This window comes from Zosterops lateralis (assembly GCF_965231275.1).
Source record: "Zosterops lateralis genome assembly, chromosome: 3".
Lineage (NCBI taxonomy): Eukaryota > Metazoa > Chordata > Aves > Passeriformes > Zosteropidae > Zosterops > Zosterops lateralis.
This window is the reverse complement of record NC_139764.1, coordinates 59,371,823-59,395,554: the sequence shown is the minus strand read 5'-3', so window position 1 is coordinate 59,395,554 and position 23,732 is coordinate 59,371,823. Positions and strand designations below refer to the sequence as shown.

At 36.9% G+C, this 23,732-nt stretch overlaps 1 protein-coding gene across 6 annotated transcripts in view; it reads right to left on the bottom strand.

Annotated features, from left to right (window-relative positions):
• Positions 1 to 591: 591 nt before the first annotated feature.
• Positions 592 to 23,732, bottom strand: part of ARHGAP18 (Rho GTPase activating protein 18) — a 94,321-nt gene continuing 71,180 nt past the window's right edge. For all 6 annotated transcript variants that reach the window (XM_083856141.1, XM_083856140.1, XM_083856143.1 and 3 more), the window contains 9 exons: positions 21,229 to 21,320; positions 18,813 to 18,890; positions 15,892 to 16,051; positions 13,151 to 13,233; positions 11,688 to 11,894; positions 10,763 to 10,906; positions 5,151 to 5,275; positions 3,955 to 4,016; positions 592 to 1,392 (listed from right to left, as the gene is read on the bottom strand). In XM_083856141.1, the coding sequence (XP_083712267.1) occupies positions 1,301 to 1,392; positions 3,955 to 4,016; positions 5,151 to 5,275; positions 10,763 to 10,906; positions 11,688 to 11,894; positions 13,151 to 13,233; positions 15,892 to 16,051; positions 18,813 to 18,890; positions 21,229 to 21,320 (1,043 nt within the window). In that variant the 3' untranslated portion in view covers positions 592 to 1,300. The remainder of the gene's footprint in view (positions 1,393 to 3,954; positions 4,017 to 5,150; positions 5,276 to 10,762; positions 10,907 to 11,687; positions 11,895 to 13,150; positions 13,234 to 15,891; positions 16,052 to 18,812; positions 18,891 to 21,228; positions 21,321 to 23,732) is intronic.

Sequence of the window (23,732 nt, the reverse complement as noted above, 5' to 3'; positions counted from 1 at the left end):
CAACTAGTGAGCCCAAAGTGTTGCTGTGGGACTGGGGCTCTGGAGCTCCAGGCCACAGCACTTTGTGTTGCAACAAGCCTCCTCAGTCTGTAATTCATTATCAGTGAATTCCATGGGGAGCTTTTAGTCCTTCCCTGAAAAGGGATGGATTTGCAATAGTTCTCCATTGGACTAATTTTTGAAGTGGTTTAGACAGCATCTATTAGTATCAGGGAAATCAGAATTTGATTTCTAGCCTTGTCCAGGACAGACCAGATATATAGCTGATGGTAAGTAATACCCACAACAGACCTTTACACGGTTTTTGAGTGAAAGGTTTAGTGGTTTCTACCTATGAAATTGAGACTACACTTTCCTTCCACAATTATTTTAGTTTTCCTGAAAGTTTTTATTATGCTAGTAATAGAGAAGTTTTGGCAGTTCATAAAACTCAGTCTATCAGATGTCCAAAAAACCTAAAATCAGTGTGTGTAACGTGGCTACATATCACTGCTGAAAAACCTAAAAGGTTTTTCTAGGGCATGACAATATGCCAGAAACGCCAATGCCAAGAGCTGTGAGATTTAAAAAGACTCACCTTGTCATGTGATCTTTTCTTTGTTTTTTCTTTCCTTTTTTTTTTTGTAATAATCTCAAGAGCACAATCAACCAGAGTAAAAATAAAATTACTTAAAAGATCTAGCAAAAAAGCTGCATAGAAAGCATTTTCACAGTGTTTTTAAATAGTTTTCATCAAACTTTAAATTAGGACTTCCAAAGATACTGCATTGCAGTTTTTTCCTGTGAAATTCACACTTATTTGGGAAATTCCTATGACCAGGTTAGGTATTTTTAATACTGTACCATTCAGAAGTGCTGATCAGGATTTGGTTCTCTACTGCACTAGCACTGAAAATACGAACACAAAATGCTACACAAACAAATTGTAAATATCTAATATAAAGAATTTAAACACCTGTTTGAAAAATAAATTCTTCTTAAACAAGACCTACCAGATGGGAGGTAGCTTAGTGCCATTAAAATATTTAAGGTACTTATATATAAAATATATAAGGTACTTATGCTTGTTTCAAACTTAAGTGGGAAAACTGTGCTATGTCCAAAATTTTGCTGCAAGTAAAACAGAAAGTTTACTGGTTATAACTGTTGGGTCACCATTGGTTTTTTGTTTGTTTGTTTTTTTTTTAAATTCTATTAATATACATAATGGTTGAATGTTGAAAGGACACACTATGCCTTTGAAACATTCAGCCATACAATGTAAGTCCACAGGTTGGAGGTTTTGCCATTAGCTCTGATCTTAGCTCAGCCTGGGTTTTATAACCCACTCAGCATTTGGGTTTAGCTGGTATAGGTCCTTCATGTAGGTATCATCATCAAGGCAGCGTTCTCCTAGAAACAGAGAAGACATGTGGTTACACCAGTACCAAAAGAGAAAGGAAACAACTTCCAAAGTTCCTGTTACTCTTTTACTCCATGTACATTTTCAAAGTCTTGCTGTGGTGTTTAATAAAGGACAATGCACATAAGAGTTGGAGGTGCTCTTACTCTTCCTATCAGCCTTGAGGAGGAAGGGGACAAGAGGAAGAAGGAAGAAGGGGCTTTTCTACCTCTGTGACACATTCTAGGTCAGATTCTTCACACAAACCATGCAGATGGGAACACCCATCTGCAAGTAAAAATGGAGCAATGTCCTGATCCCCTCATGATTATATCCAAAAACTATATTCACATTTGCATAGAAGTCCATTAAAATTTCAGGTTATTTCCCCCTTTTTAAATGTTAAGTTTGTGCAAGGTTTTTTCCTGCTAAGAAGATGTTACTCCTCATCCTCCTCCTCTTAAGTCAGCTGTTCTGCATAGCACTTGTAATAGTTGCTGTCCTAGGAGGGGAAAGTAGTACACTGTTCTTGGTGCACTACGGGCAATTAATTTATGTCTAGTAGCTATGATGAAAATAGCATATGCTGATCCATCAAGATCTGCATTCTTCCCATTCCCCTACAGGCAAAGCATTATCTTATGCATTTGCAGCTCTACATCACAGCTCCTCTTCTACTCTGCTATGCAACTGTTTGGGGTGGATGGCTTGTGCCAGACAGACGTTTCCAGTACTTGCATTGCTGACACAGGAGGCAAACACAGCTGGAACGTTGCCGAGTTTGTCTGTCAGCTCTTTGGACTCCCTGCACAGAGCAGGCAAGAAGACAAGACTCCCTGCTCAATCAGGTGCAGTCTCCATCTGCTCTCTCTAGGATTTTAATCCCAACCTCTGTGACCCATGTTGCTGAACTAGATCTTCTCTGCACAGTGCAGCATGTTCAGGCAGTGAGAGCATGGGGACAGTACTTTCCCATGGCTCTATCCAGCCAGTCCTGGGCACAAAGCAGTGGCAGAAGTCCCATTCAGTGCCCTGAAGTCCTACAGTGTATTGACTACTAAAGAAATGTCTGCAGACTTCAGCAGCTGCATCTGCTGGGGGACAAGATCACAGCATTGTGCTTGTTACAATTATGAGCGTAAGTGTAAGGATATGAGTGTGTGATGAGCCCCTTGGGTCTTCTTGTTTTGGGCTCCCTCCACATGAGTCAGGCACATTGGGAAGAGAGACAGATGGCAAAGGTCAGGACAGCTGGTTTACCTAAACCTGTATGGCAGGTTAAAGGCAGGGAGTTTCTCTTACGTCAACTGAGAGTATTAATAAGGACTGATTAAAGTTGAAATTCTCTGGAAGTAAACAATTCAGACAGAGAAAACATCTAAGCTTTCTAACATACGTCAAAACAAAACAAATCTGCACTTCCTCTAAGAGAAACACAATTTCTATCATATGTGGAAGAGTAAGTTGTTGCAGTTTCACTGGAATTCTGTTACAAAACCTTTTTTCATGCAATGACTACACCTCTGTAGAATAAACAAGATATTGCTCTCCTTTACGAAAGTCTTATGTCTGGGATTGCAACCCACTTTAACAGGCATAGGAAATGTATGAAGATACTGGATTTGCAAAAGAACATATAATACATTCATCTGGCACCCAACTATCTTGGTAACTTATTTACCAGACATAGTAAAAACACTAAAACATACCTGTTGCAGGAAACATAGGTAAGTGCTATTTAATTAAGTCTTTTAGTTTAGCCAAACATGAAAAAAAATTGATATATAATAGTGATTAGAATAAAAGAAAAATGGTAGAAGTAGTAATTGACATATGGAATTGAAACTTGCAAAGGAAAGAAGTAGTGCATGTAATTTGATAATGCCAAATAAGTTTAACAGGTCACAGTTAAGGAAAAAAGTAAATGTAAGTCCAATCTACTACTGCTTTCTAGTTCGCCTTTTGTTTTCCTGAGCATATGAAAGATACTGTGATTAGAAATTGATTTCTAATGCAAAAATACTCTTGCATTCATGGAAGAAAACTTTAGAACTGTGTTCGAAATTATCCTTGGTATTAACTTTGCTAATCTACTATTTACTTTAACCAAAAGGGTCTGAAATAAGCAGAGCAGGAAAGATTAACTGTTGGAAAATTTTATCACATGGCCATCTTTTTGCCTGAGCATTTTCCTCTCCCCAAAAGAACCTGCAAGTAATACTCAAATGCAGAACATGAAGGACTGTAAGTTCTCTTATTATGCTTCAATACAAAGAGATGAAAAAGATGAACTTCAAGCACCTTTGTATTCAACCTTTCTGTGCTTATTCACTGTACATATATATCAGGAACATCTGTTACAGCTGCCAACTTCCTCTGGGACAGATAATAAGATACTACTAATATAATGATCACACCAACATCTCTGCTGCCTTCCTCACAAGGTTAACTGTCTGCCTTAGTGTCAGGGAGAATGAGGGACATGAATAAAAATGCAACCACAGTGAAGCCCATGGACAATGTGCCAAGGAATCTTATTCTAGCAAAACAAGTTCTTCAGAAGCCATTCTTACCAATATTTCCTCCTATTTCATAGAGAAAGATCTCTTCTCTCTTGAGTGTTTGGACATTTCCACTGTGGGGAACAGAACACAATGAATGATGACATTAGAAAGGTGCTTGTGGATCAGCCACCTACACATGTCTGGGAGAAGTTACGCTAATTAAGATCAGCACTGCACCCATCACAAATCCTTTGTGTGTACACTTACTGACACAATCAGTGAACAAGAATACCCTTGCATGTTAGTGCAAATGAACAGTCCTGCAAGTGAGCAATATATGAGAAAAGGTAAAATAAGATAAATATGAAGAAACTGCAGGTTTTAGGAAAGAATTTAATTGTTATTAGCAAGTAGCTTGATACTTAATCTCTGATTTATCTTTTACTGCTGCTGCAAAAATAAGTATTTCCCTCAAATACGTCATATTTCAGAAAAAACCTTATAGTTGGGTGGGACAAACCACATTCTTGCTGGACTTAATTGTACTGCAACTAAAAGAAGTAAAGGACAACGAAGAATAAAGTCCCTGTTTTACAAAGGGATTCTATTATTCTCACTGCTTAATTGTAATAATACATGCTAAAGCCCAGCCAGAAAATAACTCTCTGACAATGGTGCAAAACTCTAAAAACAGCATTTAGGAAAAATCAGCTTCTTAATCTCAACTAGTGTACCATATTATTGCTTTATCTGAATAATTAGATATGATGAACACATGTTAATCGTTTTTTCCAAAAGATTGATTAAAATTTCTCTTTCTAAATGGATTTGAATAACTAAAACACTGCTTTTGTTTTAAATCATTTCATGTACATGACATTTGCACACCATTATACTCCAATACCTATTATGCTGTTATATATAAATGCATTATTTTAAAAAATATTTTTTTTTCTTTCCTCATTCCTCTGGTTTTTTGGAGTTCCCTTCTGACTTGTCCCCAGAAAATTACAAAAGTATTCCTGAGACATCAGATTAAATAGCAATTAATTTTTTACTAACAGTACTCATGTATTCCTGAAGGCTTTCTGAGCTTTAATGACATTTAAAAGCATTAACTCCTGAAGTGTGTATTTTGATGGCTAAATTCAGCCAAAAAGTTCATGGACCGACCTGGACTCTGAGTATTTTAGAACTTTTTTCCAACATAATAAATGAAGAGACACCTCTCCCAACACGATAACAAAACAAAGATGTGTTTATACCTTTTCTGGCTGAGAAACCTGGCTACTATATCACCGGCTTTCAGTTCTTCTGTCAGCTGTATTGCCATGGAAACTTTGGAAAGATGAGGCGCTTGCACCCGTATCACTCCCTGAGGAACATCAGTCTGCAAAGCAATAAGAGTGTTGGAACAAAGCTGCTAGCAGCTGGCTTTGATGAGCTTCTCAAAATACAGTATGGAATAAGTAAGTAAGTACAGTGCTCTGCACTTCACTATCTGCTACACTTCACTACAAACATACAATAACTATGCAGCAGTTCAGTAAATTACATCCGACCTTCAAAGCCGTTTTTAACAACAGGGAGAACTTCAGAACAAAGAAACAGTACAGTTTAATTATTTTTCAAAGATGTTAAGAGTAACAATAACAATTATGCGGTATTAAGAACACACTTTGGTATGATAAGAAGCATGTGAAACTGATATAGAAAATTCTTGCTGCAGGCATGAAAACCAGGCAACGCCCCCACACTGACCCTCTGCTAAAACTTCTGGAAGAAACCTGTCCAGTTCCATTTAATCTGAACTTCCTGACAAAAAAACCCAAAAAACCACAAAGTACTCATGGATCAGTCTACTTTAAAGGATTCTTCTTTCCTTTTTGTAAATTTAATTTTCCAAAAACTGATATTCACTACTGCAGGTTTTTCTCCCTATTTCTTATTGTCCAGAACATATTCAGCTAGCCAACCTGCTCTATAGTCTGACTATATAATGGATTTGTGTTTCATTTCAACCCACAAGTCCTTGATGATGAATATTAATCATATTAGCTACAGAGAAGGAGGACAAAGGACAGCTTTTCTGTTCAACTTGCAGGTACATGACATGTGAAGTTAAAAAAGGCATAATTTATTTCTGAATAACCTCCTAATTTCTGTTCCTGGAAATTTTTCTATTCCTATTATATTATCATTTACCCAAACATACTAATTTTGATAGGAGAATAAAGTAAGAGTCTCTGTACTCAAGATCGATGATGACAGTTCACTCTCTCCCACCCCACAGCCCTCCATTTACCCAATGCAAGGTTGAACATTTTTTCTTCAATAATCAATGAATAAATCTGGGCACCTGTGAATCTAGAATAGCTTCTCTGAAACCATCAGAGTTACATGAGTATAAAAAAAGTACAGATGTGAGCAGAATCAGAAGAACAGCTTCCAGAAAAAGCTGAATGCTCATTACTATATAAATGATGAGTTATAGTAAGCAATTGTAACCAAACAATCCTTTTGTGTTCAGTCTTATTATTTATCAATTTAAAAATACTAGACGTAACTATTTTTGTCTAAAGCAGTAAGAATCATTATATTGAGAATTTGCTATGTAATAATTGTGGAATCAAAGATTCATAAAATTGCAAGAGATCTCTATGAGACTTCCCCTAGATTTATCTCTAAATTTGTCAAATCTGTTCTTTAAGGCCTCCACCTAATGAAACAGTGTCTGTAGCCATCTGCTAGGTAGTAAATCCTGCTAAATTTTTTTTGCCTCCTTCCAAACTTTTAGGATCCTGGTGAAAAGAAAATAAATTACTTATAGATGTCTCTCCAACTGGTCTTCCATCAAATTCAAATTGGTAAACTTAAACTAGCTTTCATTTTTGTATACAGTTCTTTATCATTTTGTCTCAGTTGATTTTAGTGGAGTTTCTCCAACTTTCAGCTGGATAACTTTTTTTTGCTACACAGCAGGCATATGATAAATTATTTAAAAAGCAGTCTGCTTTGAGTATATTAGAGAAAGAACAAGAAATGTCCACAGAGCTGCAACATTATGGTCACGGATCAAACAGAATAATTACTTTGTTTATTCACAGAGAAACATTATTAGCTCAGCTAATTAATGCATTTTGCCACTCTCACCACCTGCATTTCCAGGAGAAACCATGCTCAGCTGCACAACATGTTCATGCTGCTAAACAATAGAGAACAGAACCAGAGCAACCCCTAGCCCATATATTGTGCAAGTTGGTGGGAAAGAAAATGTGGCCTAAAACCTCTAAGAGCTGAATGACAGAAGGACTTATTCTCTGCACAGCACAGTCCAAAATACCCAAGTGAGGGGCTCCATACTAACATATTAAGCTATGAACCTATGAGAGGATTGACAACACACTGAAGAGTTGGGTCACCTATGCTACTCAGTTTGCAAGTTTCCTCCCTTGCCTCACAAGCCCTCTCAACACTGCAACCCCTGGCTGAATTAGGCACTTGTATTATTCAAAAATCTGAAGATGGTACATCCTTACTTGATGGAAAATACATTGGCCTACAACATTTAGTCTGCAGCAGGCACAGCAGTCATCTGTGAGGTACTAAACTTCAAACCCCTCCTTTTCAGAGGGCCTGGCTATAGGATCTGGGGTGGGTCTCTCCCAGTTTTTTCTAATCCATTTTTCATGACCCACTTAAATATTTTTCACTGTAGGTGCGGAGAGAAACGTGACTACGCAATATTTTCACTAATGAAGGAATAGTATACCTACTTATTAAAGGTGCAAAGTATACCAAGCATATATGGAACACGAACATTATGAAGAACAAAACTGATTTTCAAAAGGTTCTTGCTACATGGAAGGCAAAGTCTGAAAGAAATGCAAAGCAGTTGTTCTCTTTGGGCTGCAAAACATTGCACTTAGTTTGGGACAAAAAAACCTATATACATATACAGAGACCATATACAGAGAAATGGGACAAAAAAACCTATATACATACAGAGAAATGATTAACCAGGTAGCAATTTTTTTAGTAAATAATCTGGCACTGCAGTGACTGACATATTCAGCAGGAATAGCAGAAAGGTTACTCTGTGTAAACTCAAACAGATCATACAAACAGAAGGGCCATGGGATACAATGGTTTTTATAACCTGCAGTAGCTCAGCCCCGTGCATTGCCTTGTGCTGCTCACGTGACAACTCCCTTTTTGGAACAACTGCACCATACAGAGGAATACAATGAGAGATGGCATAAATGTGGCTAAAGACAGTAGGTAAATTTCCAGTCCTGAGGGAATCTTTCTTTGCCTATCTAGAGCATTATTCAGCCCAACACCAACATAAAGACTTAATCCCCAATGCTTATAACTTGGGGCAATAGGTATGCATAGGTATCCCAAAAGGCAACTAACCCTCACAAGCCCTCTAAAATTAACCACACTTGACACTGTACACAGATCTCACCTGAAGCTTTCAGTAAATGCTTTTTAACCTCTGTCTCAAAAGAGGAAATGTGATTCATGGAGAGGCCTCATCAGAGCTAAGATGAAATTTTATCCAAATGAGATGCAAATACTGAGTTATTCCTGGAGAATATGGAAGTGACTCAGGTTCTGTCCATCTATGTTTAATCATGTAGGGTGCCACAGCAAGTGTTAGAAAATAGAAACTTATCCTCAGTTTTTATTCAGCAGCACACAAGATAATTAGGTATTGAAAGTTTCACGAAGGTTTCACTGGAGTGGGAAATTCACCACAAGTCTGGGTGCCTCACTTGCCACCTGATAGTGTAAAACAGTTCAAGTACTGCACAGGAAAAGTCACATCATTTTTAAATTAAAGCAGTATAAATTGAAAACTGAGGAGAAGGAAAACCCAAATCAATAAATTTTCCTGAAAGACACTAATTTTTACTTGAAAAATGTATAGAATTGTCATTCACAATGAAGCCTTATTAATTAGTGAATATGATTCTAGGATTTGTAAAAAATTGTACCATTTAATCTCTACAGAATTCTAGAGCTTAAAGGAATTTATTGAATAGTAACTTTACATTTACATTTGAGTAAGAATATTACACGAGGCTTCAGGTCTATCTCCCCAGTGGATTAGAAAGGCATAATTTACTCTAAAAGACCTCAGTCCTAACCCCCCAGTGGATTAAGAAGACATATCTTTGCACTGAATTATAAAAAAAGTCTAATATCTGAACTTGAAACAGCATTTACTTTTCCAGCGCATTTGCTGTTATTTCGGTGTTGAACACAGGATGGCAGCATTAAGCATCATCACATCAACTCAAGTGAATTGAATTCAAAGAATTCTTTTCTTATTAGATCAAGAAAAACAAATCCCAGTGTTTAATTAGCTTTATTTTAAAATCATATGTAAGTCACTCTATGTAAAGATTCCTTCATATAGATACGTATAGATATGAAAGTAAGGTGAAGCGATGCCTGGGGACTTAATTAATTTTGGACATTAAGATTTGTGTCAAATACTGCATACAAAATGAGGTAGGAACACTGAAATATAAGTCTCCAGCAGATTCTGGATATATGGCATATCCATTTGCCACATTCTATTTGCTTTGGCTTAAAAAATGCATTTATAAGAATGTAAAAGCCCTTATTTTGATGACTGACATACACACACTTGGTAAGAAAACCAGAATGCTCAGAGCACTGCATTTCTACCAGCGACCACAAGATGACTCTGCCTCATCAGAATCTTCACTGTGACTCCAAACCACAAGGGGGAACTTTCATACCACCCAAATATGAAAATCTCACACCACCCAAATCTGATACGTTTTCATCACGGTATCAGAATACACATATTTGGTATTACTTATTTGTGTATTTAAAGTAACTTTCAGAATACACATATTTGGTATTACTTATTTGTGTATTTAAAGTAACTTTGGAATAATATATTCCAATGCTTTATAATTAAGGTATTATATTGTATAGGCAAAAAAGTTTCAAAAAATTGTAATTCTAAGAATTATCAAAAATGTCAACATACACGAGATGTATTTTTAAAGTTTTGATGTCAGTGGAAACAGCTCAACTAAAATCTTTCTGAACTGCAGGGAAAAATTAACACTTTAATTGCCACAGGATTTTTGTATTTTAGAGAATGTGTGAAGGGTGTTATGCTGAAACTTATGCCTTGACATCACTGATGGGTATGGCAGAAGCCAATTACCTAAAGGAGAAATAGTGAACTGTGGGCTCACTAGGGTAAGCTGGCAGTAGCCACTTGGACAATAGCTGCATAAGAAGCAGTTCATCAGTTTTTTGCGTTCGTGAAACCTTTGGGGGTTCTTGGGTTGGGCAGGTTGTGCATGTTCTAGCTAAAGATTGGGACCAAGAGTTCAGTGGTTTTGGAGTTCCTGTAGATGGAAGAAGAATTAAATGCCAGGTTTGTTTCTGAACACTTTTAAATATCAAGTAGGAAAATCCAGATATATTGTTTTTAAGTAAACACATGGTCTACTGTGACTTCCACTGGGCAACAACATATCTGAATGTGGGTTCAGTAATACTGAGTCTTGTCACAACACTTGCTCTCGCTACAGATACAGACCTAATGTATATTTATTTCAGGTGCCCAGATTGAAACAACCTGTGGGGTATCATTTTTCAGAACAGAAATACTTTGAAAAATGTGTGAAAACAAACAAAAAACAGTATAATCCTCTAAATGTGTCATGCCAGCAACCCACAAACTGTGAAATCCACACTAACATGCTATCTATTGATATTCTTAGTTAAAAGAAAATGTATATATACCCTCGGCTATACCCAGTTTTCATTAAAAATTACAATCTTATTAATAAAGCATTTCAGATGTATGTTTCCTTACATCATTAGGAATCTTCTCCTGTTTCTCATGCTTTTCACGGTCATGTGCCATCTTTTTCAGAAATTTCTTCATAGCTTTGTCCTTCTTCTCCTTTTTCTGGCTTTCAGTTTGTTTTCTCACTTGGTTAACAATAAACTTCGGAATCTAGATAAATATAGCATAAGCATTAATAACTACATAATGTTCTTACCAAAACTTTTTAATGGCCGGATTGTAAGTTAGAACTCAAAAACAGTGTTTATTTCCAGTAATAACTAAAGATTCAAATAATATAAAACTGTGAAACTATTTTTAAACCACTCCATTTGTGATAAAATATTCCATTCAGTGACCTCTCAGGGGAAGAGAGGTGCAATCATACAGAGTTTTTACTTTTGTCAGCCAAAAACATTCACTTGACACTTAGTGTGTGAAATCATGACGATTACTTTTCCTCACATGCAGCAAAGGTCAAAATTGTTTCAAGTTGCTGATGGACAACACCTCCAACTTGTCCAGTTTGTCTAAGCTAGAGTTTTGCTCATGACCATGACACAACCTCATGCTTTATCAAAACATGTTTTATATAATATTAAGTTTGGCCCAAAAGAGCAATGAGTTCAAACACTGTGTTTCCTGCTAATATCTCTAAGCCAAAAAGAATTGCCCACAGCAATGCATACTGATAGACGAAATACACATATCCCTCAAGGACTTATTTTTGAGTTCACCTGTAGTACATATAATATTAAAACTCTGACCACTAGAGCTTAACATCAGAGGTAATGTTTTGTTTTGCTCCCATAAGAGTTACCTATGAGCAAGAAACCAGCTGGATCGGTCTGATCCTTTTCTAAATCATGGATGTAACTTCACAGGACTTCTCTATTAAGATATCCTGTTGTGAAATTTATCACCCTCCACCCCCCCTTAAAAACCCACTTACTGTCCAGAGAAGTTTTTGGTACTGAATCATAAAGCGCATGACATTTGCTGTCCCAGCTGCCATAACAAACTCGCTTTGTTCAATAGTCTTTGAGCCAAACCCATGAAATGTGAAAAGGTTTGGGGCCATCACCATCGCAACATTCTTCAATGTCATCTTATTTTTGTCTCGGTGATCAATTACCCTTTGGAGGAATTCAAGCAGTACCTGAAATAAGAGCAGAACTTTCAGCTCAACTCTGTATGTAAAAAGTGAAGCATGTGCAGAGTTGAAAATGAACATATGAGTGAAATATGATGTTACACATTTTTTTGAAAAAGGTCTTAATTCCTAATAAAACTACATTTAAAGCAATGAATAATAGAAGCATGAATATATTTATTCACAGAACGGTAATACAAGTTTTGTTTCCTTCAAGTAACAAAGTAAAACATTCTTGTTGTTTTCAAGGGTAATGTTTTCAAAAGCATTCATGTGACTTTGAGGCCCTGCACAGTAAGATTTGTTTCAAAACCTTTGTTATGTAGGTGCACAAGCAGCATCCCACAGATGCTTGTGAAGACATTACTGTTGGCATTTGTTAAACTGAAAGTGAACACAGGAGTGCCAGCTGTCATGGCTATGAAAATATGGAGCAGCTAATTCTGTAAGGTAATCAATTCACGAGTAAAGCACTCCATTGTGAATGACAGGTAGCCAGTTAGAAACCGGTGATTTTCCATTAATTCGGTTCTAGATATTTGTAGCTCAACTCAGCAGCCTTCTTGACTGCCTCCACACAATAAACAAACTCAAAAAGAATGTCTTGTTCGAACAATAAGATCTAGTAGGATTTTTTTTGCCTGTAATAGATGATGTTCTGCATCCTACACAAATCCTGCATTCATTCTTGATTGCAACAGCTTTAAGAGTAAGTATATTCTGAAAAAAAAACCATTAATAGTTTTGCTACAAAGAGACAAGCACAAATTAGAAGAATCCATGTAACATGCTACAAATAGGAACAGGAAGTGTAAATTTTTGTTTATTTAGAGTAGAAAAAACAGCACAGAGAAAAGCAAGAAATAAAAATGAAGAGCTAAACCCACTTCATAAAAGGAAACTCATATTCATTGTATTCTAACATTGTTTATTTTTTTGCATTGGAAATAATGACTGATGAAAAAAAAAGGAGCAAAACTTCTAAGAGAAAAGGTTGCTCACTGGGAGATTACTATTACAATCCTGGAAAGACGTCAAGTCACATTCTTAAAAGTCATTTGGGAGGAATTAGGGTCCTAAGTTTTTTTGTTTTTTTCTCCCAAAGTTATGTGAAAAACGAGGGAATAAAAAGAATCACTAGTTTCATCATTAACTTTGAACTGAAAAAAAAAGAATGTTAAAAAGACAACAGCCTTCATTACAGTGCATTCACAAAAACAGAAAAAATATTTATGCAGAAAAATAGTATTAACAATTCTAACCTTCAGGGTGTCTCTGTTTGCTTCAGGTAGAAGTAGAACCAAAAGATTCAAAGCTTGGAGTTGCTGTTTTTTCGTTGGGAGATCTGCCAATAAAGCACACAGACCTCAGTATTTTGAAATTGTTATTTATACTCTTCAAAAAGCATGATTTCTAAGTTGAAACTTCTTGCAAAATGCTGAATGCATACACATGGCTAATTATCATAGTATGACAGAGTACTGGCAGATCCTGGTTTTCTGATACTCATTTCCAAATGTTCTTTTAGGATTCAGTTGGTGTGTGACTCAGCAGTCTTTTGGAAATGTTTTCTAGATCCCTTGTGATTCCTTTATTTTGCAGTGCTACAAGAAGGAATAGCTAACGGTTCTTCCCTTTCTGAGCCTGTGCCCCAAATACCAAAGGGTATATTCAACACAGCTTTCACAGCTTCTCTGGTTGCCTTCACAGTTGCACGATCTCTCAAGTCACCCACACAGAATGAATACCACATGTAACTGAGTAAGGCAGGTCTCCAGGAACATAACCAACAGCAGCTGCCATGGCAAAGCAGCAGGATAAAACCAAAAGCAGAGGAGCTTGACACGCATCTACAGAAGAGAGTGCTGTACCAAATAAGGCAAGCTGTAATTAAAGAAAAGCAACGTTGCTTCTGCCTTTTACCAATTGCTCAGTGGTGTATCATTCATCCAAGCTGCACAATGAATGTATCCCTCCACTCCTCCATCTCCTAGAAGAACTCCTACATTCTGGCAGTGCAGAAAGCCCCAGCTCTCTCACATTTGTCACTTGTGATAAACTTCCTCCTGTCATTCTTTAGAGAACATGCTCTGGCAAGTCTTTTTAGGAGATGCCTAATTAATCAGGCCATACGTAAAACAAGTGAAGAAGGAAGTACCTGCACAACATAGTTTTGTCACACTATCTCAAAATTCAACAGAGCTGTTCTCATGCGCTCTGCTGGGATTCCAACTGAATTGGTATTTCAAATACATTTCATCCAAATCAACTGAGACACCACTGAAAAAAAATAAAAGTTCATTGACGAAATAAATAAAAACCCCACCTTGCTGACTACTTTCTACCATACTAAAAATTAAGGATTTTAATAAAGGAGTGGCAAATTATATAGCTATTTAAAACATCAAGTAGTGAGAGCAATGTATCTACCTGCTTTAGAAAGACACACATTAAAATAAGGCTTAAATTCAGTTTCAAAACACCATATGTCACAATGTTCAAAAAGCAATGAGAATCAATCTTTTCCTAGGAAAGTAAGCAAAAAATACAATTGCAAAACAATTAAAATTCATTACTTAAATAAAGATTTTCTGTCTGCTCACCTAAGTAACAACTGAATTTTAGTTGCTTACATTACTTAAATTAGCAAATTATATTGTTCAAATTATGTTCTTTAAATATTTAATGATAACCACACTACTTAGTCACAGTATCATGAAAAACAGATTACTGTCACAAGGATGGTCCTTTTTCTCTACCACCTAATCTTATTACATGTAACCAACAAGACAAATTATTTAAATAATGGGAGTCTATGAAGTGCTATGTCTGTTTTGAAGCAAGTCCTTTGGTTCAATACAGAAAGTGGTTTGAATCCTGGCCCCTGAGTATTTCTAGGTAAGTAAAACCACATAAGCCTTCAGACAGCTCCAGAGCACAAGCAGAAACCCTCCTGGCCCCAATCATCATCCAGTAAAAGAAACAACCTTGTGGAGCTCTTTGCTGCCAGCATCATCTAAAAGTGTTCTGGCCAGTTTTAACTTGACACTCAGTACTGCAAAATCAACAACACTATGTAGCAGGCCAAAGCACCAGCCCCCTACTCCAACCAACCTGACGGCATTGAAAGGCAGCTCAGACCTGGGAGATTGACATAGCATTGACATAGCCCAACCTTTTTAAGAATATTTGTCAGCCAGCCTTGTCCATGTGAACTCTCTGACCCTGAGTTTAGCTCAGTTGGTTGGAGCATAGTGCTAATTATGCCAAGGTTGATAGCTTGATCCCTATACGGACCATTCAAAAAGTTGGACTTGATAATCCTTGTGGATTCCTTCCAACCCAGAATATTCTGTGATTCTATGAAAGCCCCTCTTAGAAATGAGCCATTGCTCTGCCTGCAGACAAGAGAAGTAAAATAGTTAACTCCCCATGTTGACTGGGGAGTTAATGTATGTGGGTTCTCACTCTGGATTCATTATCACCAAGCCACTCTCTTCCAGTTACATCCAGGATGTTTGCTGTCTTGGTGACCAGTTGGCAAAGAGGACATTTTCACAAGAACTTGCACATCTCAAGGGACTACAGATGACCAGCAGTTCTGCTGCTCTAATTTCTCCTCTTATAAATGGATAAAAGACCCTAAACAGTATAAATTATCATTTGCTGTTATTTCCTGAAGAACTGGTTATCTTTGTTGTGGTTTTTTTTTGAAGCAAACACTATTTATAAACAGATACTGTAATATACATTTTCTGTATAACCCTTGTACACCTCATAACTACTATCAGGAACATTAGGAAGTGAAAATGTGGTTTCATTGTATGTGTAAGCTATTAAAATAGCTGTTACATGAAAGATGTTATTTGCACAGTAGCAAAATTATGCCCATCTTTTCTCAGGAGAACTCATTTTGTTGTTATTCAATTTGTTTCTCGGCAAAGAGGCACTTCTCTGCACTGGTATCAATTTTTTCAGCAGAGACAGAAAGGACACTACTCACTCTGCACATCTTGGAAAGCTTTGAGATATTCTACAGTGAGGAGTGGCTGAGGCAGTTCACGGATGAAGAGTTTTAAAAGACTTGCTGCATCATGTTGCTTTACGTTTTCCCAGTTGAAAGTCCCTTCATAAAATTTTGCTTCCAGTTCTTGGCAAAGACCCTGAAATGCAATGGATGAGAGCATCAGTAATATTTGGCTGCTGGAAGTTACGGGTTATACATAGCAATACTTTCCACACGTTGAAATGGGGGGAAAGGATATCTGAAATATCACTTAACTCCAGTTGCTGCTGGTCTTTTGCTACAAAACAGATAAATGTGGGATCAGAAGTACTGCAAGCAAACACACATTTATATGCAGCAGTCAAATCATATGGGAAAAAAATCCCATGGGCCTGAGTCAGGGCCCTATGGAATAAATATACAATAAGAAACAGATATCATACTCAAGCACATAAGGGTCATGACTTCCCCTCCGCCCAAATATTAAGACTTCTCTGATATACAGAGCAATTCTGAAATTGCTGCCCAAGGGTGTTGCTGCAACGCATACACGACCATTTTCATGAACAAATAAGGCAATTATGTGTGTTGACACACAGCTTCTTATCAAAATATACACTAAGGAGAGGCTGGTTCTCTTTTTAAAACACAGGGAATGATTTGTGTAACTGAATAGCTGAATGTCTTGCCACCTACAGGGAATTCCATGTTGCTGGGCACATACAGACAGCTTTGCCTAGCATGGGTGTCAAACGTGCCCTGCGTGGAAGCAGACTGTTCTGCAAATCATGAGGTTATGCAGCAGAGCAAAGAGCTCTGAAAGTCTCAGTGGAAGGTCATAACTCTGGGGCTGGAAAAGGATGAGATACCGTTGGCAGCAGACATTATCATGTCCCTGCCCTGCTGCCATGGCAGTGCTACTACTGGGCTTTCAAAGACACACAAATGGGAACAAACTGCAAAGACCAAGTCCTTCTTATTCTACTGCTAAGTATCAGTCCTGATCTCACACCTACTTCATTTATTGCCTAGTCTGGCAGAGTGAGAAGTAACCTCAGTATAGGGCCAGGGGCCCTGAGGCACCTCTCACAGGTCCCTCTCTCCTTCTAGCTCAGTTATTCTGCACAGAAAAGGAGGACAGAGACACTGGCTTGTTTTGTAAAATATGTGCTGTGGAAAAGTATGGCCATAATTATTTATTTGGACAAGAAGGGCACACTGAACAGAGGATATTAGATACATTTTTAAGATACTCTTCTCATTAAATTTAACTTTGTCCAAATGGAAAATGGATCTATTTAAAAAGAAACTGTGGACACTTAGTTTGATATAAAAGTTGGACATTCTCAACCATCCTCCAGAGAGATCTTCTGTCTCCTCTGACTGTACTGGAGGTTCAAATGTGCAATGGTCATAATTCAGATGCCTAAAGTCAAGTGATTTCCTGATCATCAAAAATAGCAAGCTTTAGAAATAGAGATGAAAATTCTCCCGAGACTCATCACCTTCTCCATCCACATTCAGACCAAGTAACTGCAGTAAATCCAAGATTAAACATACAGATACAATTATTCTATATGAGAGGCAAAGGCAGAATTTTCAACTATGTCCTAGTGCTCCAATGCCTACATTTTAAGTAAATGCATTTAAATGCAATGCATTTTTAATAATAACAACTCTAAAGTCTATAGACTATGATAGCAAAGTATTTTTGTCTTTCTATAAAACTATATAATGAGGAAAAATACTTTTTTTTCTGTTTAAGAAAATTAGGAAAATTAAACTTCACTCCTATAGTATGACAAAGTCCTTGTGTTTTTTTTAGACATTCTTCTAGAATAAGTAAAAGAACTTAATATATTTGCTAACAAAACTACTGTTTAATTTAAAGATGTAGTTCCTGCAAACAGAGAGGTTAAAAATAAATGAAAGCCGAATAGTGAATGATCCACTGTCAGTGAAATTGTATTAAGCTAATAAAATCAAAGAACAAACAAATAGACAAAACCACTAAGAAATCACTCCAGTTTGCATAACTGATGTGAAATGGAAAATAAAGAATGGAGGAAAAACTGAAAAAAAATTAGTATCTTAGTTACCAGTAAATAAACAAACCCAATTTCCATAATATTCCCTTCTTTTAGTTGTTTCTAATGAACCAGCAGCTGGACCAAGTTCTACACAACAGAGGCTGGCAGACGTCTTTGGACAGCTGAATCCACTTAAATGGCCCTTTCTGTTTAGAATCTAAGGCCAGTTCAGACCGTCTTTTTAACACATTGAGTCTTGGCGTGAATCACAGTGTGTATTTAGCTCCCTGCATTAAGGCAAATACCAGGGAAGAGTCTGCATGTAATTGGCACTCACCCTGCGAAGTGCCCGTGTGCACAGACGTGCCTAACAAGATTGAGCTCAGCCAGCCGAGCAGTTATATTGCCGTTCATAAAAATAAATGTGAGAGGTTCTTCAGTGCATGCTGCCTGCCTTGCCCTGCAACACAGGTTAAGTCTAGCTATTAAAAAAGGCTCACAATGCCAGAGAAAAGCTTCCTCCTGGGGTAGAAAGACCGTGTATGAACTGTTCAGATGATTAAACTGGTTCGGGGAAAAAGCAAAAGGCTGGAAAGCTCATGCCAAGAATTAATGAGATTTTGGCACAACTGAATTTGAAACGTAGCTTTGACTCTCCTTCAAACTTGAACTCCAAAACTACAAAACTTTCCCCAAAAACTACACTGCATGAAAGCGTAATTTCTCTCGCTAATTTAATTAGCCAGTTTTTCTTTGCAAAGAGATTTTGTTTTCTGTTTTTGAAGATTTTAGTAACAATGGGATGCTAAAATATAGATATATGACAAAATAAATTCAGCAAGCACACATGCATTTTGACGAATATTAATAGCCTGTGCAATGTTTTACCTTTACTCTTGTTGCAACTCCTGGTATTCTAAGAAGTCCCTCTGTTTCCAGAGTTGTCTCTTCTATCTGGGCAATCAGCTGTCAAACACAAACCAAATTGGCATGAACAAAGATGACAATTAAAAATTACTGACAGACAGTTCTGATATATTGAAACCTTTATGCTTGTATCTCTCTCTGTGCATATGCATTTGTGCACACAGATTTGTAACAAGCAAAGGTTCAAACACAGTTTGAAAATGGATTACAGTTGTTATAGAAAAAAACTTTAATGTGGTTCTTACCCTTTTTTAAGAATATTATTAAAGAAGAGTTTGTTTATTTTATTAAAAAAGAAAACTTTATGGGTTTTTTTACTTCCTTCAAGCCTCCTCTGAAGACTGAAGAATTCTTTTCAAAAATTACTGTGGCTTCGAAATTATATCCCAATTAGTTACTAACCTTGTTAAAATGTCTCCAAATCAAAACAATTAAGGTAACATTCTCACAAATATGCTAGGACTTTACAAGAGGAGAACAAAGAACTTCCAGGCTTTGAGGAAGCCTCTGATTTGTAAATTCTGATATTCTCCTAACAAACCCTCTGATTTGCAAATTCTGATATTCTCCTAACAGACTCAAAGTTTGCACCCCTTCACATGGATAAATTTGCAGAAACTCCATAAAAGTACTTAAAACTCATATAATATTTTTTCTCTAAATAATATGCCTAGAAATATTCACTGAAGAGTATTCACTGATTTAAGAGTATTTAAAACAAATCCGTAAATGTCAAAAGCTGATAACATAATTTTAGCACAAACAGTTCCCACGATGTTTAACTAGGGCAGTGCCTTTGTTAAATGCCTTCCTGCACCAGTGCTTGAGTAAGAAAAATTATGCAACAGAGTTATGCTTTTACCAGTTACAGAAATTAAAGGGAGTTTACCTACCACTGCATTTATGTAACAGATAAATGCCATAAAGAAGACTGGACAGAAAATCCCACAAAGTTAGAAAACTGCACTAGAAAAGTCACCCTAGTGCATTATCCATGGTTAAAAAAAAAATGCTAACTAGTCCCATTCAACTCACCCTGTACCTGGCTGACACCAGATCAATCAGTGCCTGCCACTCACATCTGCTGGGCACGAAGTGCTGTGGGCAGTGTGTGACACTTCTGAGGAAGGCAAGGTCTGGTGGCACAACTGGTGGCCACAACTCCTTCAGAACACTCACTCAAAAGTGCCACCTTGGCACACAGGTGCCACAGCAGGTGGCCCTGCTGGCAACCACCAGCCTCCTGCCTGTGGGAAATCCACTCTTCATCTCTAACAGGGCTGCTCTGCATGGCTTTATTAGAAGGCCAGAGACTGAATTACTGTCAGCAGAAACTTCTGATGATGACACGTGAATTGGTATTACTGTCAGAATTTCCAGTTGGAAAACCCCTGACAAAATTACGTCATTATTTTTAATTTAAATTCCTCAGTGAAATAAAAACTAGATGTATTTTTATTTTTAATTAAGCAGTCTTCGTGCTAGCTTGCTTTCCTTCATTTCAGTGATAAACAAAATGCATTTAAAAAGTAGAATGAACAAAATTCTCTCTTACACTTTATATAAATTCCCCATTCTTGGAAAGCACGTGCTGCAGAGAACAAGCAGAAGAAATGGGAAACTTTTTATTTCATACTCTCTTTTGAAGTAGAATTGTATTCCAAATGATGTCTGCACCTTGCAAAACAAATCACATCTATAAGATACTAATGTTTATGTAGAATTTTCAGTGTTGCTAGGATAGCAGAGTGATCAATCACTGTTTGCAATTTGATTTCTCAGTTTATAGATAGCATCTTTTCCAGAAACATGTTTTTATGATCCTGAGGAAGTAATTGCTGGCATGAATGACACAGCAGTAGTTTTCAGACCGTGAGGCAAAACTATTTTGAGGTTTCTGTTTCTCAAAAAGTAACAAGCACATCTACAAACAAACTGAAATGGTGACAAGAGAGCAGTGAGTTTCTGTCAGTGTTAGGACAGGTCCATACAAACTGGTTTCTTTTCTTCTCATGAAATGAGACATGCTATGTGTGGGAAGCAAATCCAAGGTCTGCATCTCATTTCCACTTATCTTCCCCATTACCATGACAAAATATGGGCCAAAGCATACCCCTTCCTACCAAAGCAACAAGTCTTTTGGAAAAGCACCTGCCTTGTGAGTTTATTTCTTCAATTCGAAATATGTCTGATACAATGCAAAATACCACATTTACCGAATTAGCAAGTAAAGTTGCAAATGAAAGTTACACTAACTTGCATAGATTAGAGTACTATACTAATTACTGCTACAGAAAGCAAATAAATCCAGAACAAAATGTTATGTTTTTGTCATTTTGCTTGTATGTAAAAAGTTAACTTCTTTATGCCTATTTACCTTCTGAAAAATCAGTGGGATTCTGGTTCCTGGGACCCTCTTCTGATCCTGTTCCAGTAAAAGTGACAGTGGGACACCAAACAAGCCAGAATCTGAATAATAAAGCAAAAGAAACGAAGATATTATCTACATCTTCTCCAGTACATGTGATACTGGCATAAACCCACATTTCTGAAGCAGTAAGTCTATTCAATGTGTTCAGAGCTATTGACCTTTTATTTAAAGCATTTTGATGTCTTTGCCAATCAAGTTATTTTACAATACATTCTGGCTAAAAGGATTCATCATTTTTTCCTCTGAGTCTTCTGTTTTAACTTCAAATTTCCACCCACATGTTCTGCAACACAGTAAAGCAAATTGCATAAATGAAAGCAAACTTTGTAGTTCTGGTTTGCAGAACGGATGTGATGACCCTGCAATTCAGATCTTCACCATTCAATGCAAGTTATTATAGTTGAGATGGAAATGGCATGAGTAAAATATCCAGAACTTGGTCACTAAAATTAGACAAATACAATTATCACCCAGAGTTGCTCTGAACACTTCTCTCTACGAGGGTTTGGAAATAACAGCTTTTCAACTCCTGTGCTTTTGAATTATACAGCACCAGTAGAATAGCAAGATAGCCAACTCACTAAAGGTTCATTTTTTAAAAAAGCAAAAGCACAGTTACTTCTTGGTTAGAAAATAACTTTTACAATAGGGTTAAGGCTATTCTAAGGCTAAGGCTAAATCTTTTTTTTTTTTTTTTAAAGGAATTCAGTTGCAGTTAATTTAGCCCTGATAAAAAACTAATCTTAGTCTTCATGTAAATGGGACTTTCATATGTTATGGCCCAGTTGAATACAAGTGAATAACCATTTAAAGAGAGCTATGCTAATAATGACTAACCCAAAGTTTGCTGACACAGAACTTCTCTGTCAGAAGTATTGATAATTGCTGCATGTGCAAGTTTTCTGGAGCAGCATATAACAATAGATGTAGTTAAAAACTGCTGCTTGGTATGATGCCATGCCAGTATCGAACACAGAACAGATGTAATTACTAAAAAAACCTGTCAGCCCTTGAGAAAATATGATCTGTATCAAAGAAAGATCAATTTCAGTGCCAAACCAGAAGTTCTTGTATCTCTCTCAGCATAAAAAGTCTACCTATAAAATACAAGGGAGTCACACATACAGGCAATATCTATACCCCATAGCTTTATTATCTTGATGTTCTTGTCAATAATAAAACTTTCCATAGAAATGTAGTTGAAAAAACAAACTCCAGGAGATCAATAAAAAGGCAGTGCTGGGCACAGCAAAGCATTCCCCAGAAGAATGATGCTTTCATCATCTTTCCACACTCAAGCACAAAGGAGAAAGCGAATAGAACCCGCACTGTATGAATCAATTGGCCCAACAACACTTAAGGAGTGAAGAGGTAAGGGTCAGACAGAGCAACAAGGTACTGAAAGCAGTACATTGCAAAAGCAGATTAGCTTGGCAGAAAAGGTGATGTCATTGTCCATTTCCTACACATTGCCATGAGACTAGCCTATCTTTTTTACCTTTTAAAAATTTTTTTAATCAAGTCAATATTTTATGAATGCCTGCCATTTAGATAATAATGCTGAGAATGAAATTCAGTTAACAATTAAATTTTAAGAAGAAGTAGTTATAACTAAGACTCAAAATACAAAAGAAGAAAGTGCTTTGTCTCTGTTTATTAGTGACAGCACAAGTACTTCTGCAAGAAGAAAATGTATTCAAGCAATCAAGGTCTTGTTGATGTTTCTGTGCATGCCTTTTGCATTAAAAAAGCTGTTTACTACTACTGTAAAGTAAAGTGAAAAACATATTCTGAAGAATCTATTGTACCTTGTTGTGTATCTCTCTATGCTCTCTGTTGCTTTCAATTATTTAAAGTGAGCTATTGCACTGTCACATTCACTTAACCTTGACAATAGAGTTTTGGCCAAAGCAGGCTTGTGATTAACTGGTAACACATCTCAAGCTCTTGCACAGCATTTAGCAGAAGTCAAAAATACAAAAACTGAACAAAGCACTGAAAAGCTCTGTATCAAGAAACTGGCTTCCATGCTTTCCATGCTCCCAAGAAAAGCACTGTGATTGCACATATGCTCTGATGGTTTGCAGAGGAAAGTGACATGTTGCAGCTGTCTCTGCCTCCTCTGCAACAGTTTAAATCTTCTATTTTATATGATGCCATTCAGCATAACAACTGCATCATAGCCTAAGTAAATACTGAATGGACAAGGCCTATATGACACAGGAACATTTGTACCAGACAGAACAGGAAACAGGTGACAAAGGCTTCCAGCATCTCCCACCAATGGCAACAAAAGCACAAAAGTCACGTAGCTCCACCTGAATGACAGAATTGTAAAGGCTGAAAAAGACCTTTGAGATCATTGAGTCCAATTTCAAAAGTAGACCAGTACCTACCTTCAGGAAATCAGGAAAAGAATACCACAAAGAGCACATGCTCATGTTCTTTGG